The 17,037-nt window shown below is 43.3% G+C and overlaps 1 protein-coding gene across 1 annotated transcript; it reads left to right on the top strand.

Annotated features, from left to right (window-relative positions):
- The first annotated feature begins 2,861 nt into the window (after positions 1 to 2,861).
- On the top strand, positions 2,862 to 16,094 carry NXNL2 (nucleoredoxin like 2). The gene is made up of 3 exons (XM_069964223.1): positions 2,862 to 2,899; positions 3,118 to 3,598; positions 15,845 to 16,094. The coding sequence occupies exons 2-3, from the start codon at positions 3,300 to 3,302 to the stop codon at positions 16,014 to 16,016; spliced, it is 471 nt and encodes a 156-aa protein (XP_069820324.1). The 5' UTR covers positions 2,862 to 2,899; positions 3,118 to 3,299; the 3' UTR covers positions 16,017 to 16,094.
- The last annotated feature ends 943 nt before the right edge of the window (positions 16,095 to 17,037 follow it).

Below are 17,037 nucleotides of genomic sequence, written 5' to 3'. Positions count from 1 at the left end.
TGACAAGAAAAAAATAGCTTCACCAGAAGACAGCGTAACAGGTAACAAAAATTTATCAAACACTTTAGGAGGTACCTGTGTGCCTGAGTGACCCTCCAGATCATCACTCAGGCACTGGCGTTTCCCAGAAGCGCCCCCAGAAGTGCCCCGGTTTCCCACAATAAAGACACAAGGCGTTGTTCAGACGGTGTCTCCTACGAGGAGCGGCCGCTGAAGTGGAGCCCAAAATCATCGGTTCATCTTCTTGCAGAGTAGGAGATGAAACCACTGCATTCTTTGAGGCCCTGACGTGGGACAAAGGCTGTTACCCCCTACTTCTCCCGTTTTCTCTCCCTGAGCCGTCTGTCGATAGAAATAGCTAAAGTCAATAAATCACTCAGAGAGTCAGGAGGAGGATGACTTACCATGGCGTCCTTTATTTTGTCTGACAGTCCTTGTCTGTATAAGGTCTTAAGGGGTGCGTCTGTCCACCCTGTTACCGCACTCCACTGCTATATTCAGTCGAATAATCCTCAGCGGTACAACGACCCTGCTGAATTGATAATAGATGGGATTCGGCCATGGCAGCGCGGTTAGGGTCGTCATAAATTTGACCTAGGGACCCAAAAAATGTTGGTAATGAATTCCAATCAGGGGCTTCAGGAGGTAAAGCCAGAGCCCAGTCCTAAGGGCGCCCCCTGAAGGACAGACACCACCATAGCTACTTTCTCAGCGTCTCCTGTGAAAGTATTGAATTTGAAATACAAATTACAGGATTCCCTAAACACGCTGAATTTGTCTGGATTTCTCTCAAACTGGTCAGGCATGAGCATCTTAGGTCAAGGAGTCTGGTGTGCCACGGGAGCTGGAGACATAGCCACATGGGAAGACGACGGGGTCAAGGCATCAACACGCTGTGTGAGCAGTGCCATATAACCTGCCATTCCTTCCATCTGTGTAGCCAGGTCTTGCAAATGGTCAGCTATGGACGGTTCAACAGACATGTTGAACCGCCAGGATTGCTGACGTGGATATGGGCCTGTGAAAATGTTAGGATTGGGACAGGGAGACACAAGGACAGGTGAGCCCTGAAGCTGGCACCCGCCCCACTGTCCCTACCTGCTTGCCTCAGATGCTCTAGCAGCAAACGGACAACTTGAAGGCAGTCCCTGATTTTACTAAAGTGGATACACAGAACAATACAAGACAATACACACACAATAAGGAAAAGTCAGAGAACCAAGTCAAAACCAGCCGAGCAATGAAGTACCAAGTTGTGTCCAAGGGGATAGTCAAATAGTCAAAACCAGAGGTCAAGTAACCAGAATATGAAATGCAGGTAACGCTAGCTCAAATATCACCAGACAAAGCCAGGAACTTTCACAGGCAAGGCATAGTAGACTGGGGAGGATACTTATAGGCCCCAGAATCAAAATTACTGACAGCTGATTGGCAGTATCAGCTGTCAATCTGCAATCAGCTAAACACACACAATACCTATGCTGCTCCGCCAGGGGAGTGGAACTCTGGCCTCTGCTACAACACAGAATAGCAGAGCCGATTTGGTAAAAAACACAAGAAGCAGTCCAGCTGCTATGGGCGCCGTCGTCGCGCCCATAGCAACCGGCCTGAGCGGTTATGTATGCTTTGACCGCATGCATTGGCGGTGTCAGGAGTCGAACGCATGGCCCGAGTCCTAACACATATGCCAAAGAGTGGCACTGGCAAAAATAGTTTAATAAGTTTTGACATCTTTTCATCCGAAGCCCAGGCTGCCCCAAGAAATGGTTACAGAGTAGCTCTAAAAGTAAATGAAACTCTTATCAGCACCATAAAACAACATGGTAAATTGAAAAAATTCAGATACTGGAAGAAGAATCAGATTAAGAAATGTTTCAGTAAAGATATACTGAAAACCAACTCTTTTGTTTTGCATTTGGAGGAAGTAAATGTATTGACGTGAAATAAATTTGAATGGGCTTCACATATCTCAGCCTCCTTTAGTAGGTCCAAGTTATGACTCACAGTGCTCAGACACCCCCAGGACTTAGAGGTGAATAGAACGGTACATAAAAATCATACAAGCATATATTAATACTGGAAGGTAACATGAAATGACCGATTGGCTGATGATGATGATGCGAATAAATTATAAGGTCAGGAATGAAACAGAAAAAGACAAAACAGAGACAAGTAGAGTAACTCGCCATGACCCTGCAATAGCCCCAGAATTTGCACTAGGACTTAGAGAAACACACCTGAGAAAGCCCTAAAACACAGAAACCTGAAATGAATTTTAAAAAACTGTGTAAAGGCTCTATTGCACGAAACAAATTATCGGCCTTATGTTAAAGAGAACGATCAGCTGACATGCAGGATGTCGGCTACAGGATGTCAGATCCTGTATGTGTGAATGCACCCTTAAAGAAAATGTGTCAAACAGATATTCTTTTTGACTGTTCTGTTTCTGTTCCTTTTTTTTTTTATGCCAATGGCATCATAAGTAGATTCCTATGGACTTTTGGGAGACTTTGCCCAATCGGAGACTTTATTTGTGAAATAAAAAACAATTGCTCAATAGAAAATTACTGTCAGAGGTGTATCCTCCAAACTTCTGTGGCATAGCATTATTTGTGACACGTCAGCAATACAACTAATAGAAAACAAAATTCTACTTACATCCTCTAAATGTTTTAATACCCCATAGATAACTCACCAGAATACCTGTAAAGCCTAGAAGTTGCATACAGCAACATCATTTTCTTTAGTTTCCGATAGGTGGCAGCATTAAGCAAGACTGTAGCAGTCTGTGATTCACAAATCCTATCTAGGCATGGGTAAGGAGGTGCCTAGCATTATGTAACCTACCAACATTATATCAAACAAACGAAAAGACAAGCAAGGTGATCTATAACTAACTGTAAGTATGAATGTAAAGGAGATGACTATGTTATAATCTGAATTAACTTCTCTGTAGGAGCTCTTTAGAATAATTAATAATGTTATGTATAAAGTTTTCTGAACCAGAAGACAAAGGCATTTGAGTTTTTTTTATGTTGGTGACAATGCAAAGCAATAACAGTATAACTACAAAACTAATATTCACTGTCTGACACTTTCTTTTTATACACTGGGCAGCTCTATAGCAGCTGAAGAACAGATGGCAGCAGGCTATGTGCAGCATAGGGCTATAACAGAATGGGATTAAAAGGAATTAGAAGAAATGAGTATTTATACATCACTGTCAGCGCTTGCTGGGAGTGATAGGAATCACTGCTCGCAATAACAAACACCACTGTTATTCTATACATCTAAAGAGAATGGATATATTCACTGGCCATATCCTGGTTAACAAGGATGGGGAGAAGGTGGACCCAGAGGAGGCTTTGCAAAATAAAATAGTTGGATTATATTTCTCAGCCCGTTGGTGTTCTCCCTGCAGGGACTTTACCCCTGTATTGTGTGACTTTTACACTGAGTTGGTGGAAGAAGCAGACCAGCCTGCACAGTTTGAAATTGTGTTTATCTCTTCGGATAAAAATGCAGAAGATATGGTGGATTACATGCATGAAATGCATGGGGATTGGCTAGCTTTACCTTGGCACGATCCATATAAACAGTAAGTAAATCTGTTGTTCTCTGTGTAGATGACCCGAAGCTTTCCAGCTTATGTCTTGTGACTGTATTTCACACTTACATAATTATCGGTTATGCATCCAGTGTCTAATATTTGCATGAAATAAATTAAGTGTGTGTATGTGATCGATAAAAATTGTGAACATAAGGAAAATACGTTTTAGTGACACAGGCCAAATAAAATATCTGGATTAAAACTGTATTTATTCATCTTTTAGTGGACAAATTGTAATTCAGTGCTTTACCATTTCTTCTGGTCATGTGTTACTCTTCAAGGGGTCTTTTCAAGTCCAGGTCAACTCTAAAAAGCATGCCCACCATTAGAGACTATGAATCTTTAAAAAACACTCATTATTTTGTACTGTAATGGTCAATCACATCATAGCACCATGGATGCAGTGTGCAGTAAAAGCCTCCTATCGTCACTAGAGAAACAGATCGCTGATCTCAGGAAGACCAGCCAAACGATAACACTGCCGGCTGCTGGTAAAAGCGCTCAATGCAGTGAAATCCTAGGTGCATTGTTCCCCGGGAAATATGAATATGCAAAAGAAGAGCCCATGGAGCCTCATTCCCATCGTCACTAACCTTCATTGAAAACTGGAGCAGCAGTCAGCAATACAGTAGATATTCATGGTAAAGGGTAGATCCTGTCTTGAAAAAGTTTTTAGGGTTTCCATGTACCGTGTTTCCCCGAAAATAAGACAGTGCCATAAATTATTTTTTGCTCCCAAAGAGGCACTATGGGGAAGATTTATCAAACTAGTAGAATTGTCTTAGTTGCCCCTAGCAACCAATCAGATTCCACCTTTCATTTTCCAAAGAAAGGGTGAGGAATAAAAGGGATCTGATTGGTTGCTAGGGGCAACTAAGACAATTCTACTTTACACCAGTTTGATAAATCTTCCCTTATGTCTTATTTTTGGGGGATGTGTTACTTCTGTCCCCTCGTCCAGAGGACCAGAAAAGTGCGGCGGAGCATGTGGTGGAGCGCTGGTGTTGATCGTCCATGAGGGGATTAGGTAAGTAGTGGAGGGGGCGGGGGGTCGTGGCCTTACTTTTGGGGGTGCCTTAGTTTAGGGGGGATGCCTCATTTTCAGGGGCATGTCTTACTTTAGCCTAGTTAGTAGGATAGTGGGGGTGTCTTATTTTAGGAGGATGTCCTATTTTCAGGGAAACAGGATAGCTTTGTTATTATTATCCCTATAATTATAAGCTGTCCTTTGCAGACCATGTCAGTTGGTCATTCACTTTAGATATTAGCCATAACAGCTCCTGACTGCTAAATATGCACACTTGGATTGAGACCAAAGGTTAAAATCCAACAAGTTTTACCTTCTCAATACTTCGGGGCACATTTATCATTCTTTTTGCGCCATTCCTCTAGCTAATTTGGCATTTTTGCAAACGGCGTAAACTTTAGGCAACATTTATCAAGGCATTTGTGCTATTTTTGAGCAGTTTGCACTGGCTACACCTCTTTAATTTTTTTTTTTTTTTTGCTCGGAGGGGGCGTGGTCGGCATGTGTTTTCATGTCAGCTACTTTATTACCCAAATTTATCACAAAAGCTAAAAAATTGCACAGCAGTACTCCACTCCTACCCTGGCTTAGCTTTTTTTAGCCAAGCTTTGTTAGCCAATGCTTAAGATTCATCAAAGCCTGTGCGCATATTGATACATTTTGAGCAAGGTCTGTGAGTTTTTGAGCAGAAAAATATGTGCAAGGGCAAAAAAAATTGCACAGGTAATAAATGTGCCCCTTACTCTATGCCTAACAATGCCACTCATAATTAATAGCTTGTTTATCAACTCGATTCCCTAGAGCAGGGATGGGGAACCTTCGGCCCTCCAGCTGTTGCAAAACTACAATTCCCATCATGCCTGGACAGCCAAAGCGAAGATTTTGCGACAGCTGGAAGGCCGAAGGTTCCCCATCCCTGCCCTAGAGCTGGACACTGACCACTGCATCCAATTGATGGCCAAAGCAGTAACCTGTTATAGCTAGTAAATGGCTGCAGGATATCTGTGTCCAGAGGCATCAGGAAGTGCAGGAATTGGTGGGACCCAGAGGGCAATGGTATGGGAGACTTATCATAAGTTAGGTGAGTGTGAGTTCTTTTATTATTTTATACCATTCTAAGTTTTTCTTAAAACATTTTAAGTGGCCATATGATCCATTACAGTGTCCCAAGATTGTCGCTGAACGCAACCTCTTTAAGAAAACAATTTTAATGTACATATTAGTTTTCTGAAATTATTCCTTTTAAAATAGACACCTTTTCAGAAGTTAAATCTTTAAGTGCAGTTGTTTAATTCATGGAAACTGAAAATCTGTTTTTATTACAGAAAAAATGTGTGGCCTAACATTGTTCCAAAATGTAATAATGTATCTTCTGCACATTTATGTAGATAAGAGGAGCAAACTGCAACATAGTCTGTAGTTAGATGCCCTAAACAAGTAGAGAGGTTATTGTGGCACTTTTAGTACTCACAGATTAAAGTGACTCTGTACCCCCAGTCGGAACCCCCCCCCCCCCCCCCCCAAAACCACTTGTACCTTCGGATAGCTGCTTTTAATCCAAGATCTGGCCTGCGGTCTGTTCGGCAGGTGATGCAGTTATTGTCCTAAAAAATACTTTTAAACTTGAAGCCCGTGCCAAACGGGAGTATCTGTGCCCTAACTTTGCATAACCTCTCTGTCCCTCCTCCCCGCCCTCCTCATCATTAGGAATGCTCCAGGCAGATTGCCTCCTATTCCCCACCTGTTTAGCCCGACACATCGGCTCCATCGTTAAGGACCTGTGCAATGTTCAGCATGGAGAAAATGTTTCAGTGGCATTCCTAATGATGAAGAGGGTGGGGAGGAGGGACGGAGGGGTGGGGCAAAGTTAGGGCACAGATACTCCCGTTTGGCACGGGTTATAAATTTAAAAGTATTTTTTAGGACAATAACTGCATCACCTGCCGAACGGACCGCAGGACAAATCTTGGATTAAAAGCAGTTAACTGAAGGTACAAGTGGTTTGGGGGGGGGACAGATTGTGGGTACAGAGTCGCTTTAAAAAAAAAAAAAAAAAAAAGATTCCTACAATTTCAGTGTTTGCATCCCACTGGATCTTTATCACGGTATCTGTAGAACTGTGTGCCAAGAAGGTTCATAAATGAGTCAGCGTGTAGCCCGTGTATCTGAGGAGCTAAGTTGCATGGTAAATTTTCCATGCTGATGGGATTTGTACACTTATAACTAAGAGGATCACATTAAAAACAATTAAAGGGATTTCCAATAAACGGATACAGGTGCAGGCTGAGGCTTCTTTTGGGCATCTTGGCTGATGTAATGAAGCAGTGTTTCTCAACCCATGGTACCTTAGGGGGTATGCGGTGCAGATTGAGGGGGTATGTGGGAGATATATATATTAACAAAAACTTTTGCTTTTGGCGCCTGGAACTTTGCTATCATTCTGTAATGTCCTGATACCAATCACTACGGCTCCTGACTTCACCCACCTTCCTTTCCCCAGCGTTCTGTACAGGGGGTAGGGCTTGGTGATGCTGCTGAGGAATGGAAGGAGAGTGGACGCATGGCCATCACTGATTGGTCATCAGTGACCGCTCTGAGCCCGCCCACCCCTAGCCCCTCCCACCAGTTTCATCCTTTCTGCCTTAGCACCTGCTGCACAACCCTGACTGCAAGGGGAAATGTATCTACCTAAAAGGGGCCATTGGACATGCACCACCAGTTCAGTCAGGGCCAGCCCTTCCCCACTGTAAGTGTTCCCAAAAGTTTTGTACAAGGTATATATTTGTCACCCTCTCTACCCCTTGTGTGTGTCCCCAGCAGGGGCAGATTAACTTTACCATAGGCCCTGGGCTGTTCACCAAGCCTGGGGCCCCCATCCCACTGTAACTATGGCAGCACTATCGTAGTGTCCATAGTACAGAAAAGATAATGTCATGATGCCCTCATGTGTGCAAAAGTGAAGTAAAAAAGCAGCTATTTTTTAGCAAATCCTGGCAGAACTGTAGTCAGGAGACAAGACACCACTAAAGTATATGTCTCTTTGGGTGGCCATGACCTATTGTAATCCGCTACTGGTCCCCAGTGTACTACCACAAGACTGGCGTAAAGCAGCAGAAAGTAGCAAATTTATGCGCAAACCAGTCAGTTTGTACAAATATCTGAGACTTTTTTGCTTAAGCGAGAGGCAGCGATCGCTCTGATCATGGTCAGTATAGGGAATAGAAATGTAGACAAAAAGGAAGCAACACCAACATCAATTCAAATTCTTTATTCTTTTAAAAAATAGCAATATGCAACATTGTAATGAAATATTACCAGCCCTTTAATAACCAGTGGATCTGGTGACTCTCAGGTCAGGCCTGGTGGAGACCACAGAATGTGCCGCAGTCATTCCCACCCGTCCACTATTATCACCGGAGTCACCGGACCTATGGATCCAGAGGAAGGCGAAGAAACCCCCTGGAGATTCTATATCGGGGGGGGGGGGGGAATTCCTTCCAGACCCTACAAGTGGCGATCAGATCTGATCTCCCTGGATCACAACTAGCCTGCTGCATACAGCTGTATATATATTATATAGGTTTAGGAGACTTCATTCTGTAACAGAAGAGAGAGAGACAGTAATGCTGCACAATATGTTGTATCTATAGAAATAACTATTATTATTGTTACATATACATCCATCTTATATACAGTACATGTCCTGCTCCTAAGAGCTTACACTCTATCTGGTTCGGGAGACCTGCCCTTAAGAGTTTACAAGCTAATATTCACCATACATGTCCTGCTCACAGAGCTTACACTCTAATATACCATATATATCATACAATCTACTAATACAGGCCCTCCTCTTAGGAGCTTACAGGCTGATATATAATACATGACTACATGTCTGCCCTGAAGAGCTTACAATCTAATGTACACTACAATACCCCACTCCTAAGAGCTTGCACTGCAATGTACACGACAAAGCATTTCATGGTAACACAAGCTACATGTGTAGAGGCCCTGCTACCCGCAGGAGCTTACAATCTAATACACAACCTACATTTTGCCACACAGCAGACAGACAACAGAGAGGCGGCTGTCTACAGAAGAACAGACATTTTAAAAAGGTTTTCTAGTGAATGATGGCCAATCCTGTGCATAGACCATAACTCAACTTTCCCTGGAAAACCCCTTTAAGGCCAGGTTCACACATGTGCCCAGATGTGTTTACTAAACTCCATTTTAGCTCCATGTGTGAACGAGGCCTCAGCGAAGAGCTCCCTACCTGGACGCGTCTTCTCCAAGCTGCCAACCTGTAACTAACAGCAGAAGCCTCAGCTACACCTGTATACTCCGCACCATGTGTGACATCATGAGCCGTGTGCTTGTGATGTCATCATAACTGCCGCTGCTGTTTATGTATCAAGCTTACAGTCAGTGATAAGTGCTCAGCTGGGATTGGTTGCTATGGGCAACAAAGGACGTTCCTACTGTAAGACTGGACCATAAATCTCCTCCAAGTGATTTATTCCACCCAAAGAAAACAGTGTTTCAGCCATTTTCAATGCATCATGGTCAATGGTCCATATTAATAGGGTGCAAACTGACTAACATGCATCCATATTCATGAATGTATTAAGTGCAAACAGTGCAGAGAAGCTACATACACACACACAAATATATATATATATATATGTCTCTGAATGTAAGTCAATATAGAAGACTATGTTAATTTTATATCATCACTGAATATTCCAATAGTCACTTAAAAATTACCTTTTATTTTATCATTTAAAACACCAAACACTTTATTGCACAGCCATCACCTTTGCACTTTGTGCCACCAATTTTTTACACAGAAGAGTCTATTTGGGCACTCTTCAGACCTTGTAGCATGTTTCTGGTACCCAAATTGTCCTCTTCTTATATGTTACACTGTATCTGTTATGTCAACACAAAAAAAAAAAAAAAAAGTCTGTTTGGGTACTGTTCAGACCTGGTTGCGTTTTTGATGCGTTTTTTGTCTGTCCATGCGTTTTTTGCACCCAGCTCTTCCTCCTATTGCATACTATACAGTGCATATAGCCATTAGTAGTGGTTATTATCCGTGTGTATTTTCCAGCCGTGTTCCCATATTGCACATATCATTTCATATTGCACTAGTATAATGGTCACAGTCTTTTATATTGTGCTTAAGTATCACGGTTATAGTCACTACTAAATGTCCCAATTTTCCATTTATAAATTTTCAAACAAGAAAATATTTATTTGCTGAAGATATGTTACTTCCCTTGTTCATGGGGTTCACTTCAGTATTCTCATGGTCTGGCCCAATGCGTTTATGCAGCCTCTCATCAGGGGCCTTGCTGCTTCTTTAACTCTGGAGCTCTGGGACGTCTGTTGTGTGCTGGTGCATAGCTCAGATGATGGCTGTGCACTCATCATCTGAGCTATGCACCAGCACAGCCATCATCTGAGCTATGCACCAGCACACAACAGACGTCCCAGAGCTCCAGAGTTAAAGAAGCAGCAAGGCCCCTGATGAGAGGCTGCATAAACGCATTGGGCCAGACCATGAGAATACTGAAGTGAACCCCATGAACAAGGGAAGTAACATATCTTCAGCAAATAAATATTTTCTTGTTTGAAAATTTATAAATGGAAAATTGGGACATTCAGTAGTGACTTTAACCGTGATACTTAAGCACAATATAAAAGACTGTGACCATTATACGAGTGCAATATGAAATGATATGTGCAATATGGGAACACGGCTGGAAAATACACACGGATAATAACCACTACTAATGGCTATATGCACTGTATAGTATGCAATAGGAGGAAGAGCTGGGTGCAAAAAACGCATGGACAGACAAAAAAACGCATCAAAAACGCAACCAGGTCTGAACAGTACCCAAACAGACTTTTTTTTTTTTTTTTTTGTGTTGACATAACAGATACAGTGTAACATATAAGAAGAGGACAATTTGGGTACCAGAAACATGCTACAAGGTCTGAAGAGTGCCCAAATAGACTCTTCTGTGTAAAAAATTGGTGGCACAAAGTGCAAAGGTGATGGCTGTGCAATAAAGTGTTTGGTGTTTTAAATGATATAATAAAAGATAATTTTTAAGTGACTATTGGAATATTCAGTTATGATATATATATATATATACACACATACACACACAAATCAGCGCTTATATATACATTAAGACATAATTTATCTTTGTTCATGATATGTGCCGCTAAGGAATGGCCGCAGGAGCATTACTGATCGGTCCTTATCACGGCTCCGAGACCGCCCTCCCCTAGCTCTTCTCACCAGCCTTGTCCTTCCTCCTTTAGTGCCTGCCACACAACCCTGACTGCAAGGACAAATGTATCTATTTACACGGAGACATGTAACTGGGAGGTATATGACTATATAGGGACATGTATCTGGCTACAAGGAGCAGGTACATGGCTACAAGGAGACATCTATCTATCTATCTGTAAGGGTGATATATATGGCTACATAGGGAAATATGTGGCTACATAGGGACACATCTGGCTGCGAGGGGACATGTCTGGCTGCAAAGAGGCATACCTGGCTTGGGGCATATCCAGCTGAAGGTCATACCTGGCTGAAGGGGGCTGCAATAGTCATACCTGGCTACATGGGGCCTTTTTGTCTAAAGGGGCCATATCTGGCTACAGGAAGCATTGCACCTAGCTACAGGGTGGGCATTATTACTGGCCACAGGGGCTGTTATTATTGTGATAGGGGCATTACCAATGGCTACAGGGGGCATTATTACTAGGGAAGGGGGATTTATCATTGGGGAAGAGGGCATTAATACTGACTGTGGGGGGGGGATATTATTTGACATTACTTGGGCATTATTACTGGAACTTACAGATCAGTCATATTGTTCTGGGGGGAACTGATCTGGGAATCAATTGCTGACTGAGACTTTATACAGAGCTTATGGCATCAGTGTGATCTCAGCCTTATTAAAGAGGTATTCCAGGAAAGAACAACTTTTCCCCTATCCACAGAATAGGGGAAAAGTAGGAGATCGTAGGGGGTCCCACCAATCCCCATATCGGCCCCCAGCTTCTGTGTAATGAATAGAGCCACTGGTACAGCACGTGACTCGCGGCTCTATTCATTCCTGTGAAGCTGACGGAAAGAGCCGAGTACATCACTCTCCCGGCGTTCTCAGCTCTTTCCGACGCACCATAGGAATGAATAGAGCCGCGGGTCACATGCTGTACCGGCGGCTCTATTCATTATACACAAGTCAGGGCCTGGTTTGGAGATCGGCAGGGGGTACGGAGGTCGGACCCCCTGTGGTGTCCTACTTTTCCCATATTCTTTGGTTAGTGGAAAAGTTGTCTTTTCCTGGAATACCTCTTTAAGGCAACATTTCTAATCGGGGTTCCTTTAGGGGTACTTGGCTGAAGCATCTCATCTAGTGATGTCACGATACCAGAATTTTGAGTTCGATACCGATACCAACTTTTTTTTTCAATGCTCGATACCAATTCGATACTTAAAAAATTATATTTAAGAAAAAAAACAAAAAAAAAAACATAAGAATAGAAATGACCCCCCCCCTCCCCCAGGTTCAGGTCAGTACGAACCAATTTATGTTCCCTAATTTTATTACATTAAAAATAAAGTCCCCATTATTTAAAATAAATAAAAACTTGCCCAACTCTGACTCACTTTTTTTTATCTCTCCGCCTGTCTGGCTGGGGGGTGAGGGGCATTTTTGCGCTGTGATCTGTAGTTTTATTTAGTACCATCTTTTTATGGGTGGTTTCTGCACTTGCTCGGTTTACCGTGCGTGATCAGGAAAGTGACAGGTAGTATGGACAATAACACTTCAGCTGCCAGGGATGGGGATTGTAGTCATGTAACACACAACTGCTATCAGGTGGGAGGATGGGGGTTGTAGTCATGTAACACACAACTGCTATCCGGGAGGATGGGGGTTGTAGTCATGTAACACTTTAACAATCAGAGGGTGATGGGGGTTGTAGCCATATAACAGACACCAGCCAGCAGGGGGGATGATGGGGGTTGTAGCCATATAACAGACACCAGCCAGCAGGGGGGATGATGGGGGTTGTAGCCATATAACAGACACCAGCCAGCAGCGGGGATGATGGGGGTTGTAGCCATATAACACACACCAGCCAGCAGGGGGGATGATGGGGATTGTAGCCATATAACACACCAGCCAGCAGGGGGGATGATGGGGGTTGTAGCCATATAACACACACCAGCCAGCAGGGGGGATGATGGGGGTTGTAGCCATATAACAGACACCAGCCAGCAGGGGGGAAGATGGGGGTTGTAGCCATATAACACACACCAGCCAGAAGGGGGGATGATGGGGGTTGTAGCCATATAACACACAACAGCCAGCAGGGGGGATGATGGGGGTTGTAGCCATATAACACACACCAGCCAGAAGGGGGGATGATGGGGGTTGTAGCCATATAACACACACCAGCCAGCAGGGGGGATGATGGGGGTTGTAGCCATATAACACACAACAGCCAGCAGGGGGGATGATGGGGGTTGTAGCCATATAACACACACCAGCCAGAAGGGGGGATGATGGGGGTTGTAGCCATATAACACACACCAGCCAGCAGGGGGGATGATGGGGGTTGTAGCCATATAACACACCAGCCAGCAGGGGGGATGATGGGGGTTGTAGCCATATAACACACCAGCCAGCAGGGGGGATGATGGGGGTAGTAGCCATATAACACACCAGCCAGCAGGGGGGATGATGGGGGTTGTAGCCATATAACACACCAGCCAGCAGGGGGGATGATGGGGGTTGTAGCCATATAACACACCAGCCAGCAGGGGGGATGATGGGGGTTGTAGCCATATAACACACACCAGCCAGCAGGGGGGATGATGGGGGCTGTAGTTTTACTATTCCTGGTGTCAGGGCATGCTTACCGGTGACCTGGATTTGTCTGTGATCTGCAGGTTACAGCCCCCCTCCCCCTCCCAGACAGAGTCAGGCCGACTGTAAACCCCCCACATTGTGTCTGCTCCGGAGTCTCCTGCCGACCCCGGCCTCCCGCCTCCTCACACTCCTGCCGCCCCCACCACCTCATAGTTCGGTGCAGATGTAGTGGCTGCATCTCCTGCCGACCCCTGCTCCAGCCTTCTCCTCTCCCTCTCCAGCCCGTGACCCTGCTCTGCCCGCAGTCATTAGCAGCAGGGGTCTGCTACACACAGTAGCCGACCCCTGCTGTATATGGAGTGGGCTCAGGAGGGGGGTAATGCCGCTGTCAGTGTAACAGCGGCATCTATATAGTTACATAGCCGGCACTAGCAATAGCTATGTGTCGGCTATTTGAATTTGGCGCCGACGGGGGAAGAGGGTGCGCGCTGAGGAGGTGACAGGTGGGAGCAGGGGGCGGCACACAGAGAACACGGCCGGCGCTCATATAGCTGCCGGCCGTGTTCTCTGCGCTATACTTTATGTTAAACTGCATAATAGCGCAGTTTAACATAAAGTTTCGATACCAGGAAATCCTGGTATCGAACTGTTTTTCGGCCCGGAATATCGATAGTAGTATCGATATTTCGGTGCATCGTGCAACACTAATCTCATCACATTAGGGTACTTGACTTGAAAAGGTTGAGAAACAATGCTATATAGGTATCACTGCTTCTCTGTAGCTTATGTAATAACTACCATGAGTGTTTAAAATCATCAGTGGAAGGAATCCTAATACGTTTTCTGGAAGTAAATTCAGCTTGCAGTAGTCAACCCTTTTTTTTCTCTGTAAATAAAGAATATACAAAAAATTTTTGGACCTAATAGTGTAGTGGCTAGGCCTAAGACCCCACTACACTATTGAACTAAAATGTTGCATTGTAGCTATCTTGGCACTGTAAACCCCTACTCCTAAAATGTGTGATGTATCCAGGAATTTGTACACTCAACTAAACACTAGTCCAAAGGGTTCCAAAAAAGCTTTTAACACTTAAGCTTTGCACTTTGGCTTGTAGTGATCATCTATAATCTGCTGGAAAACTTGGCAGCAAGTGTTTAATTCCCTGAAATTAAATGAAAAAAAAAAGGTAAAGAAATGAAAAGACACTAAAAAGGTAGTCTGCCATGCTCTAGAGCAGGGATGGGGAACCTTTGGCTCTCCAGCTGTTGCAAAACTACAATTGCCATCATACCTGGACAGCCAAAGCTAAAGCTTCGGCTGCCCAGGCATGATGGGAATTGTAGTTTTGCAACAGCTGGAGGGCTGAAGGTTCCCCATCCCTGCTCTAGACCAGTGCTTCTTAAACTTTTTCCACTGGAGAATAACCCAACAGAGCAAAGTGATGCCTGGGCCTCACCAGACTGACCAAGAGGGTGCCTGGGCCTTTATCTGTCTCCTAAACTCTGTATACCCTTCATCTGTCTCCTAAACTCTGTATAACATTAAAATAAGCACAAAATGAGTCAATATTGTTCCTAAACCAGAGATTGTTGCAGCCGGTTAAGGATTGTGCAACTTATAGTTACTTTTGTGAGAACTGACTTACCAGCAAGTAGGGGGTGCTTCACTGGGCAGCAGCCCATTTCTATGGTGAGCGGAATGTCTATGCAACTGGTGGTCGTGAAGAATCTTAAATATAACCCCGCAAAAATTGTTGAGATGGCGGGAGACTTCCTTATAAGTATAGGGGCTGGTGAGAGACATTTTAGATATCACAGCCAGGGAGATACAGGCTCTTTAAAATATCATGAGAGGCATGGGTTTTATAATTAGCATAAGGTAATATTGTGTTAAATTATAAAGTTGCTTTTTAGAAGGTCTTTTACTGAAATATTGGGTAATTGAGTAGTCCAGTGACCCAGATCAGGTGATGAATCTCACCCTTGAATGGTAGATACTATCGATGGCACTTAAGTGAATAGGATGTAGTTTTTGCTCTAAAAGAGACTAAACATTGTACAGAGCTAAAAGCCTTGACTCCATACATTATACAATGGTGGCATCACGTTACTACAGCACAGCACCCATGTATGGGTGTTTGCACCCCACTGATCAGCTATTGATGGCCTATTTATCATTTTTCTCTAGAAAATCCCTTTTAATAAGAATGCAAAATCAAATGTATGGAATGGCCGTAGATGAAGAGCTTTTTTAATAGCACAGTGGATGATTTATTATGAAAACCTTTTATCTTACAGTGAGCTGAAAAACAAGTACAAGATTACTGCTATACCAAAACTTGTCATTGTCAAACAAAACGGAGAGGTAATTACAGACAAAGGAAGAAAACAGATAAGAGACAGAGGACTTGCCTGCATCAGGACATGGCTTGAAGTAGGAGATATCTTCCAGAACTTTACCAGCAAATAATTTGTTACTCTTTTCTTTTTTCAAATAAAACAATATATTGTGAATTGATTTCGTTTTTTTTTTTTTAGGCTTTATGTTTTTTCTAGGGGATAGAGTAATTTTATAATTAATATTTTCTATATAATATAGAATTTGATACTCTTTGATCATGTATCAGGGCACTTCATTTAAATTATTATTATTATTATTTCAAATCTTTAAAGTTGCAATAAACTGGAATCATTATGTGTAAAATTTGTTGTATGCTATGGAATAAAGTTTGCTATGTATTACATATGTATTATCTTCATGTAGTACAAATAATTTGTATAATATATATGTGGGAACATTCAAATAAAAGAGTAAATGTTGGTATTTTGCTAATAAAGAATAGTGTGCTTTTATACAGTGGAAACATTATCTGTAGAACTTTCATAAAATGCCCATATGAACACACAGATGGATCATACTCGTTTCTTGTAGGGAGGAGCATGGACTTAATCCAATTCCTTTTTACATTATTTTATTGTCAGACATTTATTAATGCATATTAGCCAGGTTTCTGGTGTCGCAAAGTCGCAAATTTTATACAAAATGTTTCACTTTTGAACAGTTCAGTGGCAATTTTTCTAAAAGCAGAGAGGCCAAAAAATGTTCATACCTTGTGTGGATTGTGGGCCACAGATAGTTAAAAGATGCTCTGAATTTTTAAAATGTCCCTATCATTATTAACCCCTTCACGTCCATAATATGTATATATACGTTCCTACTGCACATGCCCCGTGCAGTAGGAATGCATATATACGGTCCTAGACTGAAAGGGCTTTAAATGTGTGGGACCGCTCCATTGCGGGCGGTCCCGCACACATCAGTGTGGCCGGCTCCAAAGCTAATGACAGGCAGCCGTAGTCCCCCAGCTACCTGTCATTAACCCCCTTAACCCCTAGACGACCCTGGACGTAGGGTTACGTCATGGAAGTCTGTCCCCAGACGACCCATGACGTAACCCTACGTCCTGGGTGTTTCTCCGGCTATGAAGCGC

This window comes from Dendropsophus ebraccatus, chromosome 3 (genome assembly GCF_027789765.1).
Source record: "Dendropsophus ebraccatus isolate aDenEbr1 chromosome 3, aDenEbr1.pat, whole genome shotgun sequence".
NCBI lineage: Eukaryota > Metazoa > Chordata > Amphibia > Anura > Hylidae > Dendropsophus > Dendropsophus ebraccatus.
The sequence above is the reverse complement of the archived record's forward strand: the minus strand, read 5'-3'. Positions and strand labels throughout refer to the sequence as shown.

Excerpts from the sequence above, each read along its gene's own strand:
- NXNL2 (XM_069964223.1), top strand. The coding sequence starts at position 3,300 with ATGGATATATTCACTGGCCATATCCTGGTTAACAAGGATGGGGAGAAG. Across the intron at positions 3,599-15,844 it reads TGGCACGATCCATATAAACA|TGAGCTGAAAAACAAGTACA; the intron begins GTAAGTAAATCT and ends TTTATCTTACAG.